Here is a 20167-nt window from a genome sequence, read left to right as displayed (position 1 = left end):
AACAACAGTTGATTTATTTAAATTACGTTTAGGCATTTAGCAGACGCTTTTATCCAAAGCGATTTACAATGCATTCAGGCTAACATATTTTATATATAATTGCAATCGCAATTTCAACATGACCTCATTACTGTAGATAAAAATATTTTATTTGTACAATTTGCCAACTGTATTATTATTATTATTATTATTACTATATCGCCTGCAATTTGTTGATTTGCTTTTGAAATTTTGTACATGGTCAAAGTCTGCATTGTAAATAAAAATCAACTCAGCATATGTTCATTATTAGTTTTGAATTAGTAAAAAAAAAAAAAAAAAAAAAAATATATATATATATATATATATATATATATATATGATCAGTGTTTTCTAGTTTAGTAATTTGTCATGTTAGTTTTAGCACTTAAAATTATTATTCAAACCCTAAAATATTACTTGTCCTTATTTTATTTCATTTTGAAGTGATGAAAGTGCTCGTCAATAAATTTTTGTCGATTTTATTTTTTGTTTTTAATTTCGTTTTTGTTACACTGAAACACTCGCCGGGGAAACAATCTCCTATATTTGACATGATCACATTCAGAAGGATCCAGTGATGTATTGTTTATTATTTTAGCTTCGGGTTCACACTTGTGGGTGACGTGTGATCTCAGGACACAAAGGTGTGGTCGTTCAGGATTCTCCGCCCCCTGTCGCTTGTTACAAACAATTTTTATTCACTAATTCATGTCAGGCTTTTGAAGTGATTAATCAAAACAAAAGCTTTAACTTATATTTTACAGAAAACGCATTTTCAATAGCAAACCACGATTTTAGGAAAACCCCTTTCTTTCCAGTCTAGAGCCCTATGGAGTGTAGTGCACTATGTAGTGCTGCTGCCTTCTGCTGGAGCCGCACTGCTCCAGCGGCCCGTGCAGAGATGGCGAGGAAACCCCGTGGACACGGCACTGCTTTTTCATGACGGTGAGTTTCCCCTTTGAGTGTATTATAATTTTGTGATAAAAATTTCAAGGAAAAAACACACACTTCCTCCCCTTCCTTCGGGGAGGGAAGAGCAAGCGTGGAGAGAGAAAAATCTATCTGAGACTGAGCGGCAAGGACAGTGAGGGAAAATATATATGAGTGGGAGAGGGAGAAAGAAGAAGAAGGAGGAGGAGGAGGAGGAGGGGGAGCAAATTAAAAGTTGCCAAATGGAGATATTGGGTTTCAAGAGGAGTGAGACGGGAGTAAGGGTTTGCCTCTTATTCAAGTCGTCTTTTGTGTGATGCAAATTCAAATAAATATTTATGCTTCGCCAACGATCTGTTCTCCGCTCGGTTTTTGCTCGACGAATTCAGCCGTTTCTTAATACGTGGTGGTGGGGGGGGGGGGGGGACGTCCACAACGTCAAGAAGGCCATCAACAACCCGGAGCACGAAGAATGCTTAGGACTCGCGTGATGATCCGCTTTGACACCCCTTCACAAAAACCTAAGACACCCTTGCCAGTGTTAGACGAGCCGTCCGATGCCGAATAACGTACGCGTTCCGTCGTGCCGCCCGTCCTGCGCGACCGCTCCCCGGCTGTCACATTATCGAAAAGACGCCTCTAGAAGAGCATTTTCGAGCCGTGCGATTAAACCAGGCTCTCCAGCCTCGGTCTATTTATGGATAAAGTCCCCGTGTGTTTCTAGCTGTTACTTCCAGCGAGATTAAGGCGGGTTTTGTGCGTCCTGCCCTTGCGCCATGGAGAGCCTTTTTAGTCCTCCCTGTCGTCCTGTTTGACAAGTGAATCAGTAAAACGCGTCGCATTGCTTCAACAGAGTTTAACTGTGTATTTTGAGGGGTTGCTGGTTTCCTACGTGTCTGTTTTCCGCCCCTTTGACTTAACAGGCAAAGAGGATAGATAGGTTTTTTTTTCTGCTAGAGAGGAAGACAAAAAATATTCATCTCCTCCCTCATGTGGCTTGCTAAATTGACTACATGCTTAAAGGAATACAAATATTCCTCTTGTGTTCAATTCGTCGTAGTTTATAATAACCCATCATTGCATGTATACGCACGAATAAAAAAAAAAATATTTTTTTGATGTTGTTAAACCAAGATATGCGAAAGGGCCTGATTAATCTGTCATTTTTCCTCCATTCAGATCGCACTACACGGATAGTGCAAGCTTAGTAATTGCTTGTTATAAAATGTTAAAAGTTTGGAATGCAAATAGCATAAAATATTAATATTGAGAAGCTGCTATTCTTATAATCACTCGAATTTATTTATAACCTTCAGACTGCTCGAGTTTCGTTTTCGTTCTTGTGTGCATGCTGTGTAATTGTGAAATAAAGAGCAACATTCGCAATTGTGGACTTCACAATTCAGTTCACTAAGTTCACTAAGCTGTTTTTAATAACGTGTCGTTGTTTGTTTTGGAGAAAAAAAAGTGTCCATCGAATGATGTTCAAACATGTAACCAATATGGGGAAAAACACAACGCATTTCATTCCCTCACTAGCCTTGACCATAAAATGTGTTATAAAACATTAACAGACGCTTGTTAAGTTTGAGTGAACAATCAAACCGGCCAAACATGTTTCACCCATCCCCCACAACGCGTCCTTTGTCACATTTCCACACATGCATATTCAAGTTGTTCATTTTCCTGTGGCTACTTTACAAAAATATGATCTGAAACTACAGTCAAGTAGCGTTTTACCACTGCACAAGTACTCTGCGTCTTAATGTCTTTTGTCTGTCGGCTGTGGCGCAGTTTCAATAACCAGACGCCATTTTAAAGTGTCTAGCTGCAGCAGAGAGCACGGCCATCCTCTCTGTCACACAGTTGTCTTAGGTATTTTTAAACATAGACATCATATTCGCGTTGAAATAAAACTGCAATGCATATTAGACAGTTGTACTGTTCAAACATCACTGTTCATGTGTTTGGTGCAATGTCAAACAGTTATGACTGTTTAATACACATGGATATAATGTGATTTTTACATAATTTTTCTCTGAAAATAGAATGATGTCACAGGGTGCCACTTCTTAAACACTAATATTAATTGATTTGAGTTTGTCACATGTATGTGTATTGACATTGGTAACACAGAGTTATTACAAAAGCCATTGCCCATAGTTGGCCTATTAATATATCTAATTAATTATTTTACATGAATTTAATATTATACATTAAGGCTTGAATTTACAAACTATTCCTGAGAATGTTGATTGACAAACTGGGGTCGAGATTACAGGGATTTGATTTTGTTTTAGAACATTATACACGCTACATTTATTGGATCCTTCGTATACAAATTATATTTCAGCCTAGTCAAAGTTAGGGCTAAGTCTTATTGTAAGGAACCTGTATGTTGAGTCCATTGAAAAATCTCTAAATCTGTAATTACTGTGTTACAGGTGTAATGGATGATGAAGACGACCGCCGTCTTCTGGATTTTATAGGGTAAGCAGATTTTGATAATTTGATGATTATAGTTTAAAGAGCTATTGGCACAGTTTTTACCCATCAAATGTAACAGATGTGTTTTCATGAACTGTTTTATTTCAACAGAGATGTGCAAGCGTTAAATGAGTATCTTCATGGTTCAAATAGTAAATCAGTAAGTATGCTTAGAATATATATTTGTGTTTTAATATTGAAAGGTTATTGACAACTTTCAAATTTCACATTCAAACAGATTGGAGAAGATGATGTGACTAATGCAGCATTTGGGTCGGCCAGTTCATTCTTCACAAGTGACACAGTGAGTATAGTCAAGGAATGTCAGTTCACATGGTGGCCTTATTTGAAGTGACTCTGAGCAACTATTTTGGACATAAAGACCAGCTCCTATCTACTTGAATGGGAACTTATTTTAAAAACTCACATTTACATAACATATATTAAATGCTAAATGAAATCTGATATGAACTACCATGTAAATCTTGTTTCTTATGCTCAAATATTATAGTTTGCAGGCAACTTGGGTATCTAGAATGGGATTTAGAAAGACGTCTAAACAAAAACTGGTTTTCTACGCAGGGTGGCTCCAGTGAAGGACTCAAAGATGACCACAGTCATTTGGGAGAGTTTGGTGAGGCTGATGGAAGCAGTCTTTCGTTTATCGAGGATGACCTCGACAGTGAAACCTCACACGATGGGGGCGATCTTGGGGGGGAGGACCAACCCTTTGACATCCTTCAGAAGTCATTGCTGGAAGCAGATATTACAGAGCAGACATTGGCTCAAGAAGCCCTTTTGGACTCCCAGCCATCTCTCATTCCAACAGCTACCGCCTTCCCTCAGCAGCTGGTCTCTGGAGGGTTTGGGGGTGTCGCAGGTCCTGGTGTGGTGGCACCATTGGCACAACCTCAGGCTTTTATACAGCAGGTTCCCCAACTACCCATACCAAACGGCCCCGCTGGACACATCCAGGTAGTGGGATCCTTCAATGGCAGTGCCTCCTCCATGATGACTCTCAACAGTTTGGAACAGTCTCAGATCCTGTTGAGGCCAAGTGGAAATGTAGTGACAAACAACAGCGGGCAAGGTACCATGTTCGCCCCTTCGGCAGCTGGTCAGGTGTCAATGTCCTTCAATAAAGGGACGATACCTCTACAGAATTTTATCATCCAGAGAGGCCCTATGCAACAGACATTGGTTAGACCCATTCAGCCTAAACCCTTACAGACAGGGGGACAAACCCTATACAATATCAGCAACATTGGGCTTCAACCCAACACCACCACTACTGCGAATTTTGTCAGTAGCCCCTACACAGCCAGCGGCTCTCCTCAGTCTGCTCAACAGGTGAAAGTGGTCAATCCAGCCAGCAGCATTGTAATGCATTCACCTCTGGGGCAACAAGCTCAATCACAGTCCCAGTCCAATCTGCCCCAAGGGCAGTTTTTGGTACCCACGTCTATTTCCCTCACCTCTGGTACGACTGTTCACGGCTTCCAGGCTGTGAATGGGCAGGTGTTGCAAACAAACACTCAAGTGAGCGAGCAGTCGTCAATGAGCACTACCACCTACTCCATCCTCACCAATCAGAACACAACAGTACAGCTTATCGCTGGGCAGAACTTTTCAGCTGGAGGGCAGCTGATAGTCAATCAAGGATTGGTTGCTGGAGGTCAAATAGATCAAGCTTCAACGACACCTGTTGTACAGGTGTCTCAAAGGCCTGTTGCCACGGCCAAAGTTTGGACTGCCAGCGCGTCGCCTAGCCCAACCCCTGTACAGACATCACAGGCTTCAGGCCACCTCACCATGGTCAGTTCTGGCATCCAAGGCTCACAGGTTTGTCAGCAGTTATCTGTGACCCCAGGACAGCACCTCCTGATGCCCGTGGCCCAGAACTTTCCAGCTGCTTCTGGTGTTCAGGAGTTTCAAGTCTCTTTAAACCAGGTGAAAGATTTTTGGATCAACTGATCTACTTAAACTTATTTATTGTGACTTTGCTTGCCTTTGCTTTTAATGTGATTGCTTCATCACATTTGAATATTTCTTCAATTTAAAAGGACACCACAGCAGCAACACATAGAGGGCAAACACAATTAGTTAATCTCCTCGGTACCAAAGGTAAGACTCCTTAGAAACATATTTGTTTCTGTCAGTGACCAGTTTTAATTTATTTATGCATTCATAGTCATCTCTTGCATCACTAAAGTTTTTTTCTTTATTTCATTAAATCTTAGCTGTGAAAACACTCACTCCTATCAGTCAGGAATTGCCTCTCACACTGAAGCGTCCTGCAACTCAACAGCTTACTCGAGGAGAAATGTGAGTGCCCAAATTGTACTCTGCAACCTGTTACAGTTGGTGTTTTCTGCACCACTAGTGTCTACAAATAGTGAAATAATGATTGTAACACTGGCTCTTATTTTACAGGGTTCTCCAGCAGTTAAGACGAGATCACAGTGGAGTCATGTCTTCAGAGCGGACGCCCTTCACTTCATTCAATGATGTCATTGACAGATTACTGCCCTATCATGTTTTCCAAGGCTCACCACCACGAGATGAAGATTTCACCAAAGGTGCATTTTCAGCATTTCCTCAACATATTTAATATTTAACAACAGATGAGTGTTGATTAAATATTACCTAGGTTCTGATGGCCATCTTTAACATTACAGTTGATGAGGAGTTTGAGGCAGTTGCTGTACAAGTGTTAAGCAGAACGCAGGCCATGGTGAACAAATACAGGCGCTTACTCATAGTGGAGGCAGAGGTAGGTGTAGAACACAGCACTTTAAATAATGTACAAAAGACCTATTATTAGTAGGTTATTACTCTAATATTATTCCCGTTAATGCAAAACTGATCACTGCTTACTGCTCTTTCAGAGGTCCAGCCCTTCATCAGAAATGGTGATGATTGACAGGACTTTTAATCAAGAGGAACGGGGCAACTTGACCCAAGACAAACGAATGATATTAGTGGATCCAGGTAAGAGATGGAAGCCTGGTTGTATTTAGCCATTTTCACTGTCTGTCATTGCTATTAAAACCTAAGTTGAAACATTTCTCAGATATTGTGTTTAAAACCATGTTGACGTAAAGTAAATTCCCAGTGTTTCCAATTAACTTTATTTTGGTTAAATACAGTTGAGTAGCATTTGCTAATAAAATGTGTTTTTGGAGTTTGGTACTCACTCCACCTTTTTTTTGTAATACTGTATGTGTGCACATCAGTTTTGTTATGCAAAGTATCACATGCATAATTATATACAATTGCCAGAGCCCTATAGAGTATAGTTTAATAAATGCAACCAAAATGCAATGTTTTACAAATGTTTTGCGCTTGAATGGTGGTATGTTTGTAATGTTTCGTTACATTGCTCTCTCAGATGGCTTCCTGGAAGACTTCTGCTGTGGCACTAAACTGAAGATCCAAAGTCCAGAAGTTTTGACCCCAGCCGCCCATGAGGGCAATCCCAGCGTAATGGAGACCTCCCCAAAGCATTCCATAAGTCACACCGGAAGAGATGGGCAGGGTATCAACAGCCACACAGAACCTGCTTATAGGACAGAACCTCAACAACCAGGAATAGAGGAACACAGAAGAACTCCCATCAAGTGCATACTGGATCTAAAAAAAAAGAAATCCAACAACCTAATCAGCAGCAACAGTCAACATGCACACTACCCTACATCTCCCATCCAATCACAGCATAGCTCCGCCCAAGGCTACCCTCCGAACCTGGTGCAGGGTCATGAACAGCAACATCCCTCAGATCATAGTCACGCCCCATTGGCTGACACTGACTCTGTGCTTGAGGCTGCCGTGAATAGCATCTTAGAATGTTAGACAGTGCCATATTTATGTTTGTTTGTTGTTCCATGTTAATCTCATTTCATTTCATGCCATGTGTGTGCAAGCGGAACTCCACGGCACGTGTGAATGGACGTACATTGGCATTATTGCGGGTTAAAATGCACACAACGGCTCTGATGATGTCGAGGAACAGGAAGGTGAATCTGGTGACGGTTATACTCTAATACTGTGCCTGTTGTCCTAGAGAAGTTTACATAAGAAAGCCTTTTTGACAATGCTTCACAGGATACACTTGCAATCACACGCACATTAATATATGCACACACACACACACACACACACACACACACAAACAATCAAGTAGTAAGTAAGTGTCATGTTTGAAATGACATGAGTAGACATTGATATTTGTAGTTTATCGCTCAATATCAGAAACTTTTAGTCTAATAGTCTGTCCACACTTAAGGTTGTATGGTTGTTTCAACACTTAAGTTGTATCATTGCAGTAGATTTTGACCAAGTGATGCACACGAACACACCTGCGCGTTTAATTGTTTTTGAGCATTGGTTGTGCTCTTCTTTATTGTGGCTTACTTTTTTGTTGTACCTTACAGGTATGTGACCTCTCCACAGAGACAAAACTCACTTGTGTGGTTTTGTGCAGGGGAAAGTTAATCCTCAGATTGAGGGTACAATGTTACATTATGTTTATCTTTTTTTGTTTAATTCATTTTTTGGTTTAAATGATGCATCATTTTTATATTATTTTTTTCCTGTAAAATTTGTGCTGCTCCCTACCTGGAGAAGTTAGTTTAAAGTTTTTAAGTTAGTGTCTCAAAGAACTTGCATGGGTGAATCTCATAAAAACCTGTCACATTTCGACCCAAGATGAAAGAAAATAAATAATATTTAACAAAAAGAAATTAAAACCATTTTTAGGATTAGTAACATGTTTGTTTTTTGCATTGTGATAATTTTTTTTCAGCACATTTTACCTCTTATTTTTAGTGTTGTATTTACATTTGAATTTTAATTATTGTCATAAAATTCAAATTCAAATCATTTTTGTTTTTTTAATAAAGTATGGTTTATATCTAAATAAGCGTGGATTAAAGTCAGTGCAACAATAATGTTATGTATAAGTTCATTATAATTGAAATCTATCGGTTGTTTTTTTCTCACATTATCATACATTGCTACTTTAATTATAATGAAAATACATTAACTTGCATTAATGAAAACTGGTTTTAAATGTGTTTAACAGTCATGCAATAATGTCATAATACAAAAAAATCTCAATGGTTCCCCAATAGTCTTTATTTCGCTGAGCAAATATTAATTTCTTAAATCTTTCCTTTGATTTGAGATTTCTGTGAGATTCACCCACATAGATGTTGTCTGAAACTATTAATTCTCCATTGTGCGTTTATTCCCCTGCTGGTCAGGCTGTAGTCTTGGCGGTCAGTTTGCTGTTTCTGCTTCTGGTGGCAGCTCCTATTTGCACATGTGGACATGACCTTGTACTTGACAGATAGCCATGCTTACAGCCGCTTTACAGATCTCTTCTCTCATATGAGTTATAAAGTGGTGAAAGCAGCAGTAGTGCAGTCACAGCATATCAGGTTTGCATTCCCTATGAGTACCTAATGAGTTGCATTAGGAGATGGCTGTTAACTGAGATAATGTAGATTGGTTGAAGGAGGACAGGTCCGCATTTCAACATCCAGTTTTGAGAAATAATTTCAGAAGAGGAGACTGTTAGCAATTAGTTGTAACTTGTAGGATAGAACATATTAACTGTGCCATTGCAAGGCTTGTGAGATTCAATGATGGGAACAAGACCAAGATAATGTCAAAAACTGACCAGAGCAAAGATACTGCAATGTGTGGACATCTTCACAAGTCTGCATTTCCATTAGCATCCATTCCAGAGCTGAAGGGAAGGTTGCTTTATTTCCATCTATACATGTCATCCCATTGATTTTGCATCATTAACACTAAACTCCACTGTCTTTCCCAGCAGTTCAACCAAAAATGACAAACAGACAGAAAAAAAGAAATATTCTTCTCTCTGATCTGAGCTCTAGCGGTCGCTATTAGAGAGAGTTCTGAAAGACCTTCACTTCGAAGGGCTTCGTTGCCTTAGGAGAGAGCGAGTGAAAACCAGTTTAAATAGTCTATCATGTGTTTTAACTGCTTTTTGTTGTGCGAGTGTGGCCTTCAGTTATCGTAATACCCCATGGTAAAAGTTGCTTTTGTCGTTTTATTTTCTGCATCACCCAAAACTTGATTTGTAATGTTTGTATTACAAAAAAAGAAAAACATGAAACACAAAATATTTATACTTTTTGTAAAGAAAAAGAATGTAAAACAAAAAGTTATTTTTATTATGTTGGGTATGTGTTCACGTCATATACTGTATGTGGTCAGTTCATGATTTGTTGTTTTTGTGAGTGTTCATTACAACAGCAAAGATAAATATTAAATTCATTTTGAATAGAGCTAATATTTTGTGATGTCTTCATTTTTGATGATTTGTGGATATTTATCTATTTTTCATATAAGTTAGCAAATTAAAAGATGATCAGGTAAAGAAAAAAACAAAGAAAAACAGTGTTGAAAAATATTGTGTAATTTATTAGATCTTAGTCCACTACTTGTGTTCTTTGGAAATACAGCAAATGGAGACTAGAGATTTTCAGAATTGCTAGAACAAATTCAGGGGTTTTGATTTTACTCTTATGGGTGGACAAGTGCTCTGATAATGGAGCCAGCTTTAGTTTCTCTTTTCCATTACTTTGAGATGCTCCCTGTTTTGGTCTTTTGGAGATCCCTTAATAGCTTTTATCTACTTCGAAGTTGGATAATAAAGTAGAGTTGCTTGACTTCTATGAGACTGGCACTAACAGCTGTAATCTCTCAAGTTCCTTCTTTCTTTTAGTAAGCCATTTGCTTTTAGGTTTCTCCGTGTTCAGAGTGTTAGCTGATGGGACTTTGACCTCAGTAGTTGTGTGAAGACTGTCTGCATTGTGAATATCATCTCTTCTTCTTCCTTTAGAGGTTAGTGTCTCATCAGATATGACTTTATTTATTTCTGCTTTTGCAGTTTTTTTTAAAATAGATTTTTCTGTCTGGAAATGGTTGCACTGAGTTCTTTGGGTGCTTGAATGCTTTTCTTGGGCTGTACAACTAGTGCCATTCTACAGTGACGGAGGTGGGTTTTTTTCAGCCTCTCGAAGGGCTTCCCACAATGTGGACAGTGTTCTAAATCGGGGGGATCAAAGAATTGTCAGGACTGGACCAAAAGGGTTCAAATCAAGGCTGCTTGGAGAAAGTAAGCACTTGATTATTTCCCCACGTCTCACTGAATAGACAACTTAAAGACCTTATGAATTTGCTTTATGAGCAATTTTCTGTTGTGTGGTGTAATACCTTTATCTGTTAAATACATAGACTGAAAAACAGGTTAAATAGCTATAGTTTTGAAATATCTGTATACTACTTTTAGTAGTACACTAGGTGGCCTTAAATCTCAAATTTAGATTTTAAGTTATATTACAAACAAAAAAATAAGCCATGAGATACTAAAATGGACAAATCATCTATCAGATACGTAGATTTGATACTTACCTACACTCATATTTCATAATTTTACTGCCATCTTGAAATAGGTAAATATCTCCTCTGTGTCTTTTAAAGACATTATTAAACTCTGAATTGGGAACGTTTCTTAAGCGGACATGGGTAAAATTAGATGGAATTCTACAATGAATTATATTAACTTAATATTAGTATTACATGTATTATTATTCCATGGAAGTCTTTCAATCAAATTAATTTTTGGTGTTCCTTAAAGGATTCATATACATAGGCTACATACATAAATACACAAATTATATATACGAATCACACACACACACACACACACACACAGTGCCTATATATATATATATATATATATATATATATATATATATATATATATATATATGTAAATAAACCATTCCTTGAAAATGAAAAATAGGAATAAAGTTATATAAACATGGACTATTTCCAAAATGTCAAAATTTGGGCTAATACTCCGGAATAATACAGAGGTTTGAGGATAATTTCCCCAATGGCTTTGCGAGGTGAACTACAAATTGACGTCATTGCTGAATAAAATATTAAAGGGGATAAAATTCTAAACTAATAAATGATTTACAAAAATCCAGATCTCAGTAGATATTTTATTTAATGTAGAAAATTCCTAAATAATAATTAATTTCAAATTAAAACGTAACGAATCGTACGTCACGCATGTAACGTCATTATTATGACAGCAACAGATGGAAGACTGAGTGAGTGAGAAAGAGAGAGAGAGAGAGAGAGATGGATACATCGTAACTTCAGAAAATGACAGAACTCAAGAACCATCCGTGAGAGAGGTAGAGTACACCACATCCCTTTCGTCTCTTCACAAACTATTTATTCCGTTCAAATCCCTTCGTTTGTTCTCTCGTAGGAACAGTTTATCGCTAGGAGGAAGTAAAGTGAACTACACATAGCATTGTGCTATCTGTCTTTGCGTGACATTCTGAACGCACTGTTTTTGTAACATCATTACCGATTTGCATCAATTGACTTATGTATATGAGCTATTTTGAGTGATGTCAGACAAAAATTGTAATTAACATCAGACGTTTACATTTAAATTTTGTAGATAAGGTGTTTCCCTTCCGTTCTTTGTCAACCCTATGGAGATCATTTTTCTAGTATGAATGTAATAGCTCAGTTTATCTCACTAATGGATCATAATGCATATAAGATAATCATATAAGCTTATATTGGCAGGCCTGAATTATTAGATATTAATATTCATATGTCTTCTGTACACCTGCACTGCAATGTTAACGTGCCTGCAGCTTCTCACTGTGAATGACATTTGTCATTTCGCTCATCATTAGGGAAGAATCTTGACAGATCCCTTCATTTTGCTGAAAGGGAAGCCGGTGGTCTCTGACAGAGAGTTGTTGTGTGCCCTTATTTGACTGCCAAAGGCACAGATACGACATGTTGACAGAAAGCAGGTAACATCATTTGCTTCTAATTGTGTTTCCATGCATGTTTCATGATGCATTTATGTAACACACATGCCCTGCAGACATCTATGATGCTGCTGTTGACAGTGTATGCAGGTTTAGTGTAGTACTTCATGTGTGCTGGTTATTTTTAGATGTTCTTTTAAAAGGCTGATCCTCTAGACTAGCAACTATATCGGTTAAATGAGTCTGTGTTGTTATCCAGCATCAAGCTTTGACAGCTCTTGAGCCGATGACATTTTTATTCTTAAATCTGAGTCATAATCCTGCAGTGGACATATTGATGACTAATGGTTGCAATCAATTCTGCACTGCCCCACTGCTTAAGGAATGGTGATACTTACTACTTAGAAAGATATGTGTCTAGAATCAGCTCAAAAAGACCTGGTTGCTTAGTAATAATTATTCTATGCATGTTGAACATAGTCAAAGGTGATGATCTCTGTCAACAGAAAACGCAGACACAGCTGTGATGCTGAGGAGCTTCAAGTCTTGCCCCAGGCAAAGAGGTCTGGAGGTTATCCCTTTCTCCCTGAGTTTGGCCGTGATGTCTGGGACTCTGAGGTAAGAAGGCACAAGGGTTGGCCAGGAGCCTTCTTTCGTTGAAGAACCGTCAAATGAGACTGTTGACGTTTATTTTAGAATATATTCCATAAAGGTACACACTAGAGAAAGTGCTGGAGTATAGAGTTAAAGCCAGAATTATGAGATGTAAAAATCACAATCACCAGTATATAACATGCAATTGTGAGATATAGATTTGCAGTTGCAAGAAAAAGTTAGAATTGTGAGATTGAAAAAGGTTGTAGTTGCCTGTTTTTTTATTCCATGGCAGAAACGGGCCACGTTTCTTCTACCACCCCTCTATTCTTATTCTCAATTCCTTGTCACCCAACAGTCTTCCAGCAGTGACAGCAGTGGGATCAGCAGTCCGGAGCGGATGGTGGGAGCCAGTTCCAACATCCAGAACACTGACCAAAGAGGACTCCACGTATCCCAGGCTCCCTGCAGCCCCACTGCCCCCACTATCTCAGCAGAAGAGCCAGCCATCTCCTTGAGCCACAACATCTCATATGATCACATCAACCGTATCTTAAGGGAAGCCCACTTCAATAGCCTGCAAACTCGTGGTCAACAAGGACAGACGTAACTCTTCCAGCACCCACTGGCATTGAGGAACAATGCACAGGGGACCTTTTAGAGGGACATATAGCACAAATATAGGCCCTCTAAATGCTTTTGTCTTCTTTCTTATAGCACTTTTTCATGTTCATAGTGTTTATGTGGGGCTCTACTTGATGTGTTGACCATGAACTTCACATAGGTGCTATTTAAAAGAAATATCTTGTAAATTGTTGCAAGATTTTGTAAGCCCTTTACTAGACGGTCACACATGGTGCTACTGCAGTTCTGGGTCATGTTTTATTCAGACACATGCATTTGGCCAATTCTGATACCCTTTGTCCGGTGTAGAAAAAGAAAAGAAATCAAACAATTTCCTGTATTTAAGAGCTGACTAGAAACAATGTTATTATAATGCAGCCCTGCTTTGGAGTCCTTCCAGATTATCATTCTGATTAATAATGCAGTTAACGTGTTAATAGAAGATTCTGGTTTGGTTCTGACTGGAATTTAGACTCTTTCAGGAAGTTTTTGGGGCTTGATGATTGCTTACATATCCAAAACTCAGGTCTAGAGGATTTCTCTCTGCGTGCCATGAAGGTTCAGACTTTCTTATGGAACTTCGTGCCAGATCCTTAGAATTTTTATATCACATAGTCTCTCTTTACCTTTACCTTAGAAAAAAATGAAAAAGAAAAAAACCCAGATATTAGCACTTGTAGACAGACTATTCTGAAAATGCATGCTGGACTCAGGTCTATAATGTACATAATGAAGCACTCTGTCTAGGTGTAAACCAATGAGAATCATTGTGCGAATCCAGTGACTGCAAATTGAAATCCATGTCTGATATTCGCACAAGAATTTCCTGGTTTCTTTTTGCAATAATCAGAGCTGGAAATAAACAAGTTTAGATCAGTCACTGCGCTCCCTGTAATACGAGGACTCGTCTTCTATGGGGAGACCAGGATGACCTAAAATTAGCTTGCACCTAACTTAGCACTCTACAGTATCACGTGACCGCAAGATACTAAATATTTTACCTTAATAAATATCAATACAACCCATTTATGCCTGTGTTTGACCAATATACATGATTCTTTTCAAAATGGTAAACTAAACAGGAATGTAGTGCTCCTAAATCTAGTATAGTTCAGTCCATTTTAGACATACATACTCTTGAAGCTTAGTCCAAACAGATTGTATGAGGACAATTAGATCATTTTCAAGCAGGTGATCTAATTGTGTACAAGATACTGATGTACTTTAACCTACTCTGTGCACAACACTTGTACATCCCAGGCACTATACTTTGTGAGGAAAGACCTTTTGCTTCTGATGATGGAAATTGTGCCTGCAGTCACCATTGTTTTGTATGTAGGACTGTATATAATGTATAGCTAGCATATATACAATCATTGTTATTTTATTAAATGTTCAGCTGATGTAAATAAAAATAATGCTTTTTAAAAAAAACATATGTATTAATTTTTTTCGGTTTCAGGCTCTGCCCTTCATTTTAAGCACTGCAACATTTTCACACAAAACAGTTCTTTATATATTTGCACATAAGGTAGACCTTGTTTTGGCAGGATGTAATCTGATTAAACTCAATATGGGTGTTAATGTTTGTTCTTATTTTATAAATACACACAGGAAGACATAAGTGCTTTAGGTAAGAGGAAAGATTGTAGTGCAAGAAGTAGCAACCGTTGCAGTAACACCACAAAAGAAAAGCATCCTGAGTGGTTTCTCAAATGTATCTCGGTGAATTCAGAATAATCTGAGATGCACCATTACTGATGATCAAGACTTGACTTATTCCCAGTCTGAACTCTTAATGTGGACCACTAGCAGCATTTAGACAGTGAGTAAAAAGTATGTTGTAGTTGCAACTGAAAGTGGATGTTGCCTCCATAAATACTGTGACCACATTTACATGAAAAAATATTTCCTTTACAGCAACTGGAATATTCCTGTATACATGTAGTCAGTATATAAGTTTAGAAGTGCATGTTTTTCCACTATTCTTTATTACTGGAGATCTTAGTCATTCTGAATAGTAGTGACAACAATTCAGAACACAATGACGTGCAAAATGAATGCTACCTTCAAAAGTTTGGGGTTGGTTAGTTTTTTTGTTTTTAAAAGTCCCTTATGCTCACCAAGGCTTCATTTATTTAAACAAAAATATAGCAAAAAACTATTTAAAATAACTTTTCTATTCTAATATATTTTAAAATGTAATTTATTTCTGTGATGGCAAAGTTGAATTTTCAGCATCCAGTCTTCAGAAATCATTCTTATATTTATTATTATTAGTGTTGAAAACAGTTGTGCTGCTTAATATTTTTGTGTAAACCATGACACATTTTTTTCAAGATACTTGGATGAATGGATGGTTTAAAAGAACTTAATTTATTTGAAATAGAAATGTAATTCCTGTTCCTTTTGATCAATTTAATGCATCCTTGCCGATTAAGGATTTTGCCAAAAAAATAAATTAATACAAAAAAAAAAAAAAAAAAATCCTACTTATCCCAAACTTTTCAATGTAGTGCAGGTCATGAAATTTTAATGTAAGTCAAAGTCTCCTATTTGCTCCAGCATTTAATGCACACATATAATGAGTTGTTTATGTGACTTAAAATTATGATTAATGCAAGCATAATTCTTAATATTGCTTTAATGAGATACTCAGGTTAATGAAGACTAACATTTTATTGCATGTAAACATGGTCACTTGCAGCAATTATTATATCATTATTAGAATAGAATGAAGTTATTTTCTCCCAAATCAGCACATAACCATAAATTAATGTTGCCATCAGAGACTGAGGAAGGAGAAGGCAGACAGTTGCTCACTAGATGTGTGTGAGCCTGCAGTTCTCTCACAGCTTTTCTCAATTGAACAGTCTGTGCCTGTAGTGGCTTCTACGCTTATCTGGGCATCTGACTCGACAGGAACTGGCTCAACCAAACATACAGGTTTGCTTCTGTTGACTAACTCCATTGAACTGAATTGTGATAGTCTTGGTTGTTCTGAGATCTTAGAGGTTTCCGTGTTCCTGTGCTCCCCTTTTTGTTTTTCTCTTTTCATATGAGACCCAGGTGTAGTGCTGTTACCCTGTAGGTGTTGTGTAGATGGGGTCTCCTCTGATGGGATAACAGAGGTAGCGTTGTCTCCTAGTTGTCCCGGAACAAAGGGGACGTTTATAGTTTCAGAGGGCTGATCTGAAAGTGAAGAGCTGGCAGAGGTTGGAATTTGTGACACAACAAAGCAAGGCCTCAAACTGCCTTAAGAGCCAATTAAACAAAAAATAATCTTTTAGTCCGAAATAATAACGGAGTTAACACCACTACACTGAACAAAAATTGGTATAGAAACAGTTTTTGCTAGCAGTGTTTGCAAAGAAATTGCTAATGAATTTCACAATTAGTCAGACATCGGAATGGATTTAAAAGTAACATTTAAAAGCAGAAAGTCTGCAGGGCCTGCGGTTTCTTCACCAAGTTTTGTGAAGTGTTTAAGTGTGATATTGTAAATATGGTCTAGAGACAGGAAATCTAAAGAAATCAGGCAGACCAGAGCACACAACGCCCTCTAGAGGAAGGATATATGTTATCAATATAAATTGCTCATACAAGTTAAGTAAAATATTAAGGATTTGTTTATTTGAAATCACTTTCTGAGTCTAAGTGGTAGGAGACTTTACCATCTGGACGATTTGTGTGTGATGCTGGAGTTTGCGAGACACAAGTTCAATGACCACATCACATTTGAGGGTGGAACATTTGAAAGAAAATAGAGGATTAAGACGTAAATAATTTTAGCAATGACACTGCATGCACTGACATTACATGCACTGACATTACAATTTTAGCAATGACATTACTTCACAGCACGTGAAGGCAGCATCAGTGAAAACAGGCAGAGACAATGGCTTTAGCAACATTAGCCTTACAGAGTACCAAGAAGATCTTTTGGAAAACAAAATATGACATGTTAATTTGGCTACTTTGTCTGAAGCTGATGTTTGCGCCCGAAGCGTTGCCAATCTTTGCACAATCTTTCTTTTTGTGAGCCATTGTAAAATGATTAGTACAAACATATTGGCCTTTTCTGAGACCAATTCACGATCTCAACAAATTATAATATGGTGACATGCCAATCAGCTAATCAACTCAAAGCACCTGCAAAGGTTTCCTGAGCCATTGAAATGTTATCTCAGTTTGGTTCAATAGGCTACATAATCATGGGGAAGACTGATGATCTGAAAGTTGTCCAGAAAACAATCGACACCTTTCAGAAGGAGGGTAAGCCACAAACATTCATTGCCAAAGAAGCTGGCTATACACAGAGTGCTATATCCAAGCATGTTTACAGAAAGTTGAGTGGAAGGAAAAAGTGTGGAAGAAAAGATGCACAACTAACTGAGAGAACTGCAGTTTTATGAAGATTTTCAAGCAAAATCGTTTCAAGAATTTGAGTGAACTTCATAAGAAATGGACTGAGGCTGGGGTCAAGGCATCAAGAGCCACAACACAGACGTGTCAAGGAATTTGGCTACAGTTCACGTATTCTTCTTGTTAAGCCACTCCTGAACTACAGACAATGTCAGAGGCGTCTTATCTGGGCTAAGAAGAAGAAGAATCGGACTGTTGTACAGTGGTCCAAAGTCCTCTTTTCAGATGAAGGCAAATTTTGTATTTCATTTGGAAACCAAGGTAATAGAGTCTGGAGGAAGGGTGGAGAGGTTCATAGCCCAAGTTGTTTCAAGTCCAGTGTTAGGTTTGGTGAGCGTGATTTCCCCAAGTACAACATTCAAATCAACCAATCAGAACTGAGATATAACTTTTCAGGAAATATCTGTTTTAGGCTTACAATAAGGGTTAGGTGCTTCTGCACTCGTTAATCAGCAATCATTTCCCTCCGATTTTAGGAATACATTATGGGTAGGGTTAGGTTTAGGGGTAGGGATTGGGTTAAGTCTATCTTTTGGACAATAATGTTGACCCAGGATCATCAAAAGATGTTGATCCAGGAACATGTCTTACTTGGCAAAATCACAGCGACCGGTAGGTTTCCACAGTCTGTGATGATTTGGGGTGCAATGTCATCTGCTAATGTTGGTCCATTGTGTTTTTTGAAAACCAAAGTCACTGCACCCGTTTACCAAGAAATTTTGGAGCACTTCATGCTTCCTTCTGCTGATCAACTTTTTGATCAACTTTTTTTCATTTTCCAGTGGGATTTGGCATCTGCCCACACTGCAAAAAGCACCAAAATTTATTTAAATGACCATGGTGTTGGTGTGCTTGACTGGCCATTAAACTCACCAGACCTGAACCCCAGAGAGAATCTTTGGGGTATTGTCAAGAGAAAAATTAGAAACAAGACACCAAAAATGCAGATGAGCTGAAGGCCACTGTCAAAGAAACCTGGGCTTCCACACCACCTCAGCAGTGCCAAAAACTGATCACCTCCATGCCACGCCGAATTGAGGCAGTTATTAAAGCAAAAGGAGACCCTACCTAGGCCTGTTGCAATAATCAATATATCGACTTACTTTTTGGTGATGCAATATGTCGCCCTTTATATCTTCTTAAAATGCATTTCTGTCACCATGTTTTTTACATTCCACTTGCGCCTGTCTTATATAAATAAATAATAATAATAAAAAAATATAAATAAAAAAAAATTATATATATATATATATATATATATATATATATATATATATATATATATATATATATATATATAAGTTAATTTGCTTTTTATTAAGGTTTTTAAGGTATCTAATATTTGGACACATAATTTCCACGATCTAAATATTCTCCAAAATTAAGTTTGTTGTCATTTGGAAGTGTGTAGGGCTGGAAAAAAAAACAAAAAACAAAAAAAAAAAACACAAATCATAAAGTAGTGCTCCTGTTTCTGCTGCCAGATTAACGCTCTGATTGGCCAGTTACTCGTCCTCGTCAATGGGAGGTTTACACGCGTTATCTCAGAGGTCAAGTATGGCGCTGTCTGTGTAGAATATACAAACTACATCTATGAGCCGTTACAGTGGTATTTAAATACATGAACGTAGGGTTATTAACAGATTGCTGCTAAATAGAAGGACTACTGTAGTTTTTTTCTTTACTATGTCTAGTTTAAATGTTTACACTCGCAGCAGAGCGAGAATGCGACTCTTCCCGGAGCTGATGGCTCAGTGTTCAGGAGAGGTACACGTTCAGCCAGCATTCCTTCCTCAATATTGTTTTATACATAAATATCTGATGCATTATATCATGCATTCATCTTTTTGTTGTTGTTTGTACATCGGTCTGTTTTTCTATGATTATATTATCAGGCAGCTGCTTATGGAAAATGTGTCGCCTCTTCAACCACTGGCAAACAGGATCTGACCAAAAACATGTGTGCCAAAGAATTTGAAGTACTGAAAAGCTGCTTTCAATCAGCTGTGAGTGTTTTTTGCGATTATGTTATTAAGTATTTCTTAAGACATATCCCATATACACAAACATTAGACATTTTTGTATTTATTTACTATATACATGGTTGAATAGTTTAGTTATTAATAAATTACACATTTAATACTAATGTTTATAAATATATTTTGCAGAGATATTTAACTAATTGTTTTATATTTGCAGGCAAAAAAGGGAGTAAAGTGAAGAATGTTGGAAATCACAAT

At 37.7% G+C, this 20167-nt stretch overlaps 2 protein-coding genes across 6 annotated transcripts; both read left to right on the top strand.

Moving 5' to 3' along the window:
- Positions 1 to 690: 690 nt before the first annotated feature.
- Positions 691 to 9763, top strand: LOC128025434 (BRD4-interacting chromatin-remodeling complex-associated protein-like). Of its 2 annotated transcripts, none has more exons than XM_052611804.1 (11): positions 691 to 966; positions 3396 to 3441; positions 3550 to 3598; positions 3677 to 3742; positions 4021 to 5388; positions 5502 to 5562; positions 5679 to 5763; positions 5872 to 6017; positions 6117 to 6211; positions 6327 to 6429; positions 6830 to 9763. In XM_052611804.1, exons 2-11 carry the CDS (start codon positions 3401 to 3403, stop codon positions 7288 to 7290), a joined length of 2475 nt encoding a protein of 824 aa, XP_052467764.1. In that variant the 5' UTR covers positions 691 to 966; positions 3396 to 3400; the 3' UTR covers positions 7291 to 9763. The 2 variants fall into 2 exon arrangements, with proteins under 2 accessions (XP_052467764.1, XP_052467765.1); XM_052611805.1 differs by lacking the exon at positions 691 to 966 and adding an exon at positions 1000 to 1229.
- A 485-nt stretch (positions 9764 to 10248) lies between these two features.
- Positions 10249 to 14936, top strand: LOC128025433 (protein FAM104A-like). 4 transcript variants are annotated; one of them, XM_052611802.1, is made up of 5 exons: positions 10303 to 10317; positions 10451 to 10591; positions 12204 to 12326; positions 12791 to 12902; positions 13237 to 14936. In XM_052611802.1, the coding sequence occupies exons 3-5, from the start codon at positions 12310 to 12312 to the stop codon at positions 13486 to 13488; spliced, it is 381 nt and encodes a 126-aa protein (XP_052467762.1). In that variant the 5' UTR covers positions 10303 to 10317; positions 10451 to 10591; positions 12204 to 12309; the 3' UTR covers positions 13489 to 14936. The 4 variants fall into 4 exon arrangements, with proteins under 4 accessions (XP_052467763.1, XP_052467762.1, XP_052467761.1 ...); XM_052611803.1 differs by lacking the exon at positions 10451 to 10591 and having other exon boundaries at positions 10249 to 10317; XM_052611801.1 differs by lacking the exon at positions 10303 to 10317 and having other exon boundaries at positions 10395 to 10591.
- The last annotated feature ends 5231 nt before the right edge of the window (positions 14937 to 20167 follow it).

This window comes from Carassius gibelio, chromosome A12 (assembly GCF_023724105.1).
Source record: "Carassius gibelio isolate Cgi1373 ecotype wild population from Czech Republic chromosome A12, carGib1.2-hapl.c, whole genome shotgun sequence".
Lineage (NCBI taxonomy): Eukaryota > Metazoa > Chordata > Actinopteri > Cypriniformes > Cyprinidae > Carassius > Carassius gibelio.
The sequence above is the reverse complement of the archived record's forward strand: the minus strand, read 5'-3'. Positions and strand labels throughout refer to the sequence as shown.

Coding starts and splice junctions, on each gene's coding strand:
- LOC128025433 (XM_052611803.1), top strand. Junction 12,903..13,236: donor GTGATGTCTGGGACTCTGAG/GTAAGAAGGCAC, acceptor GTCACCCAACAG/TCTTCCAGCAGTGACAGCAG.
- LOC128025434 (XM_052611804.1), top strand. CDS start 3,401: ATGGATGATGAAGACGACCGCCGTCTTCTGGATTTTATAGG. Junction 3,442..3,549: donor CGTCTTCTGGATTTTATAGG/GTAAGCAGATTT, acceptor TTATTTCAACAG/AGATGTGCAAGCGTTAAATG. Junction 6,018..6,116: donor AGATGAAGATTTCACCAAAG/GTGCATTTTCAG, acceptor TTAACATTACAG/TTGATGAGGAGTTTGAGGCA.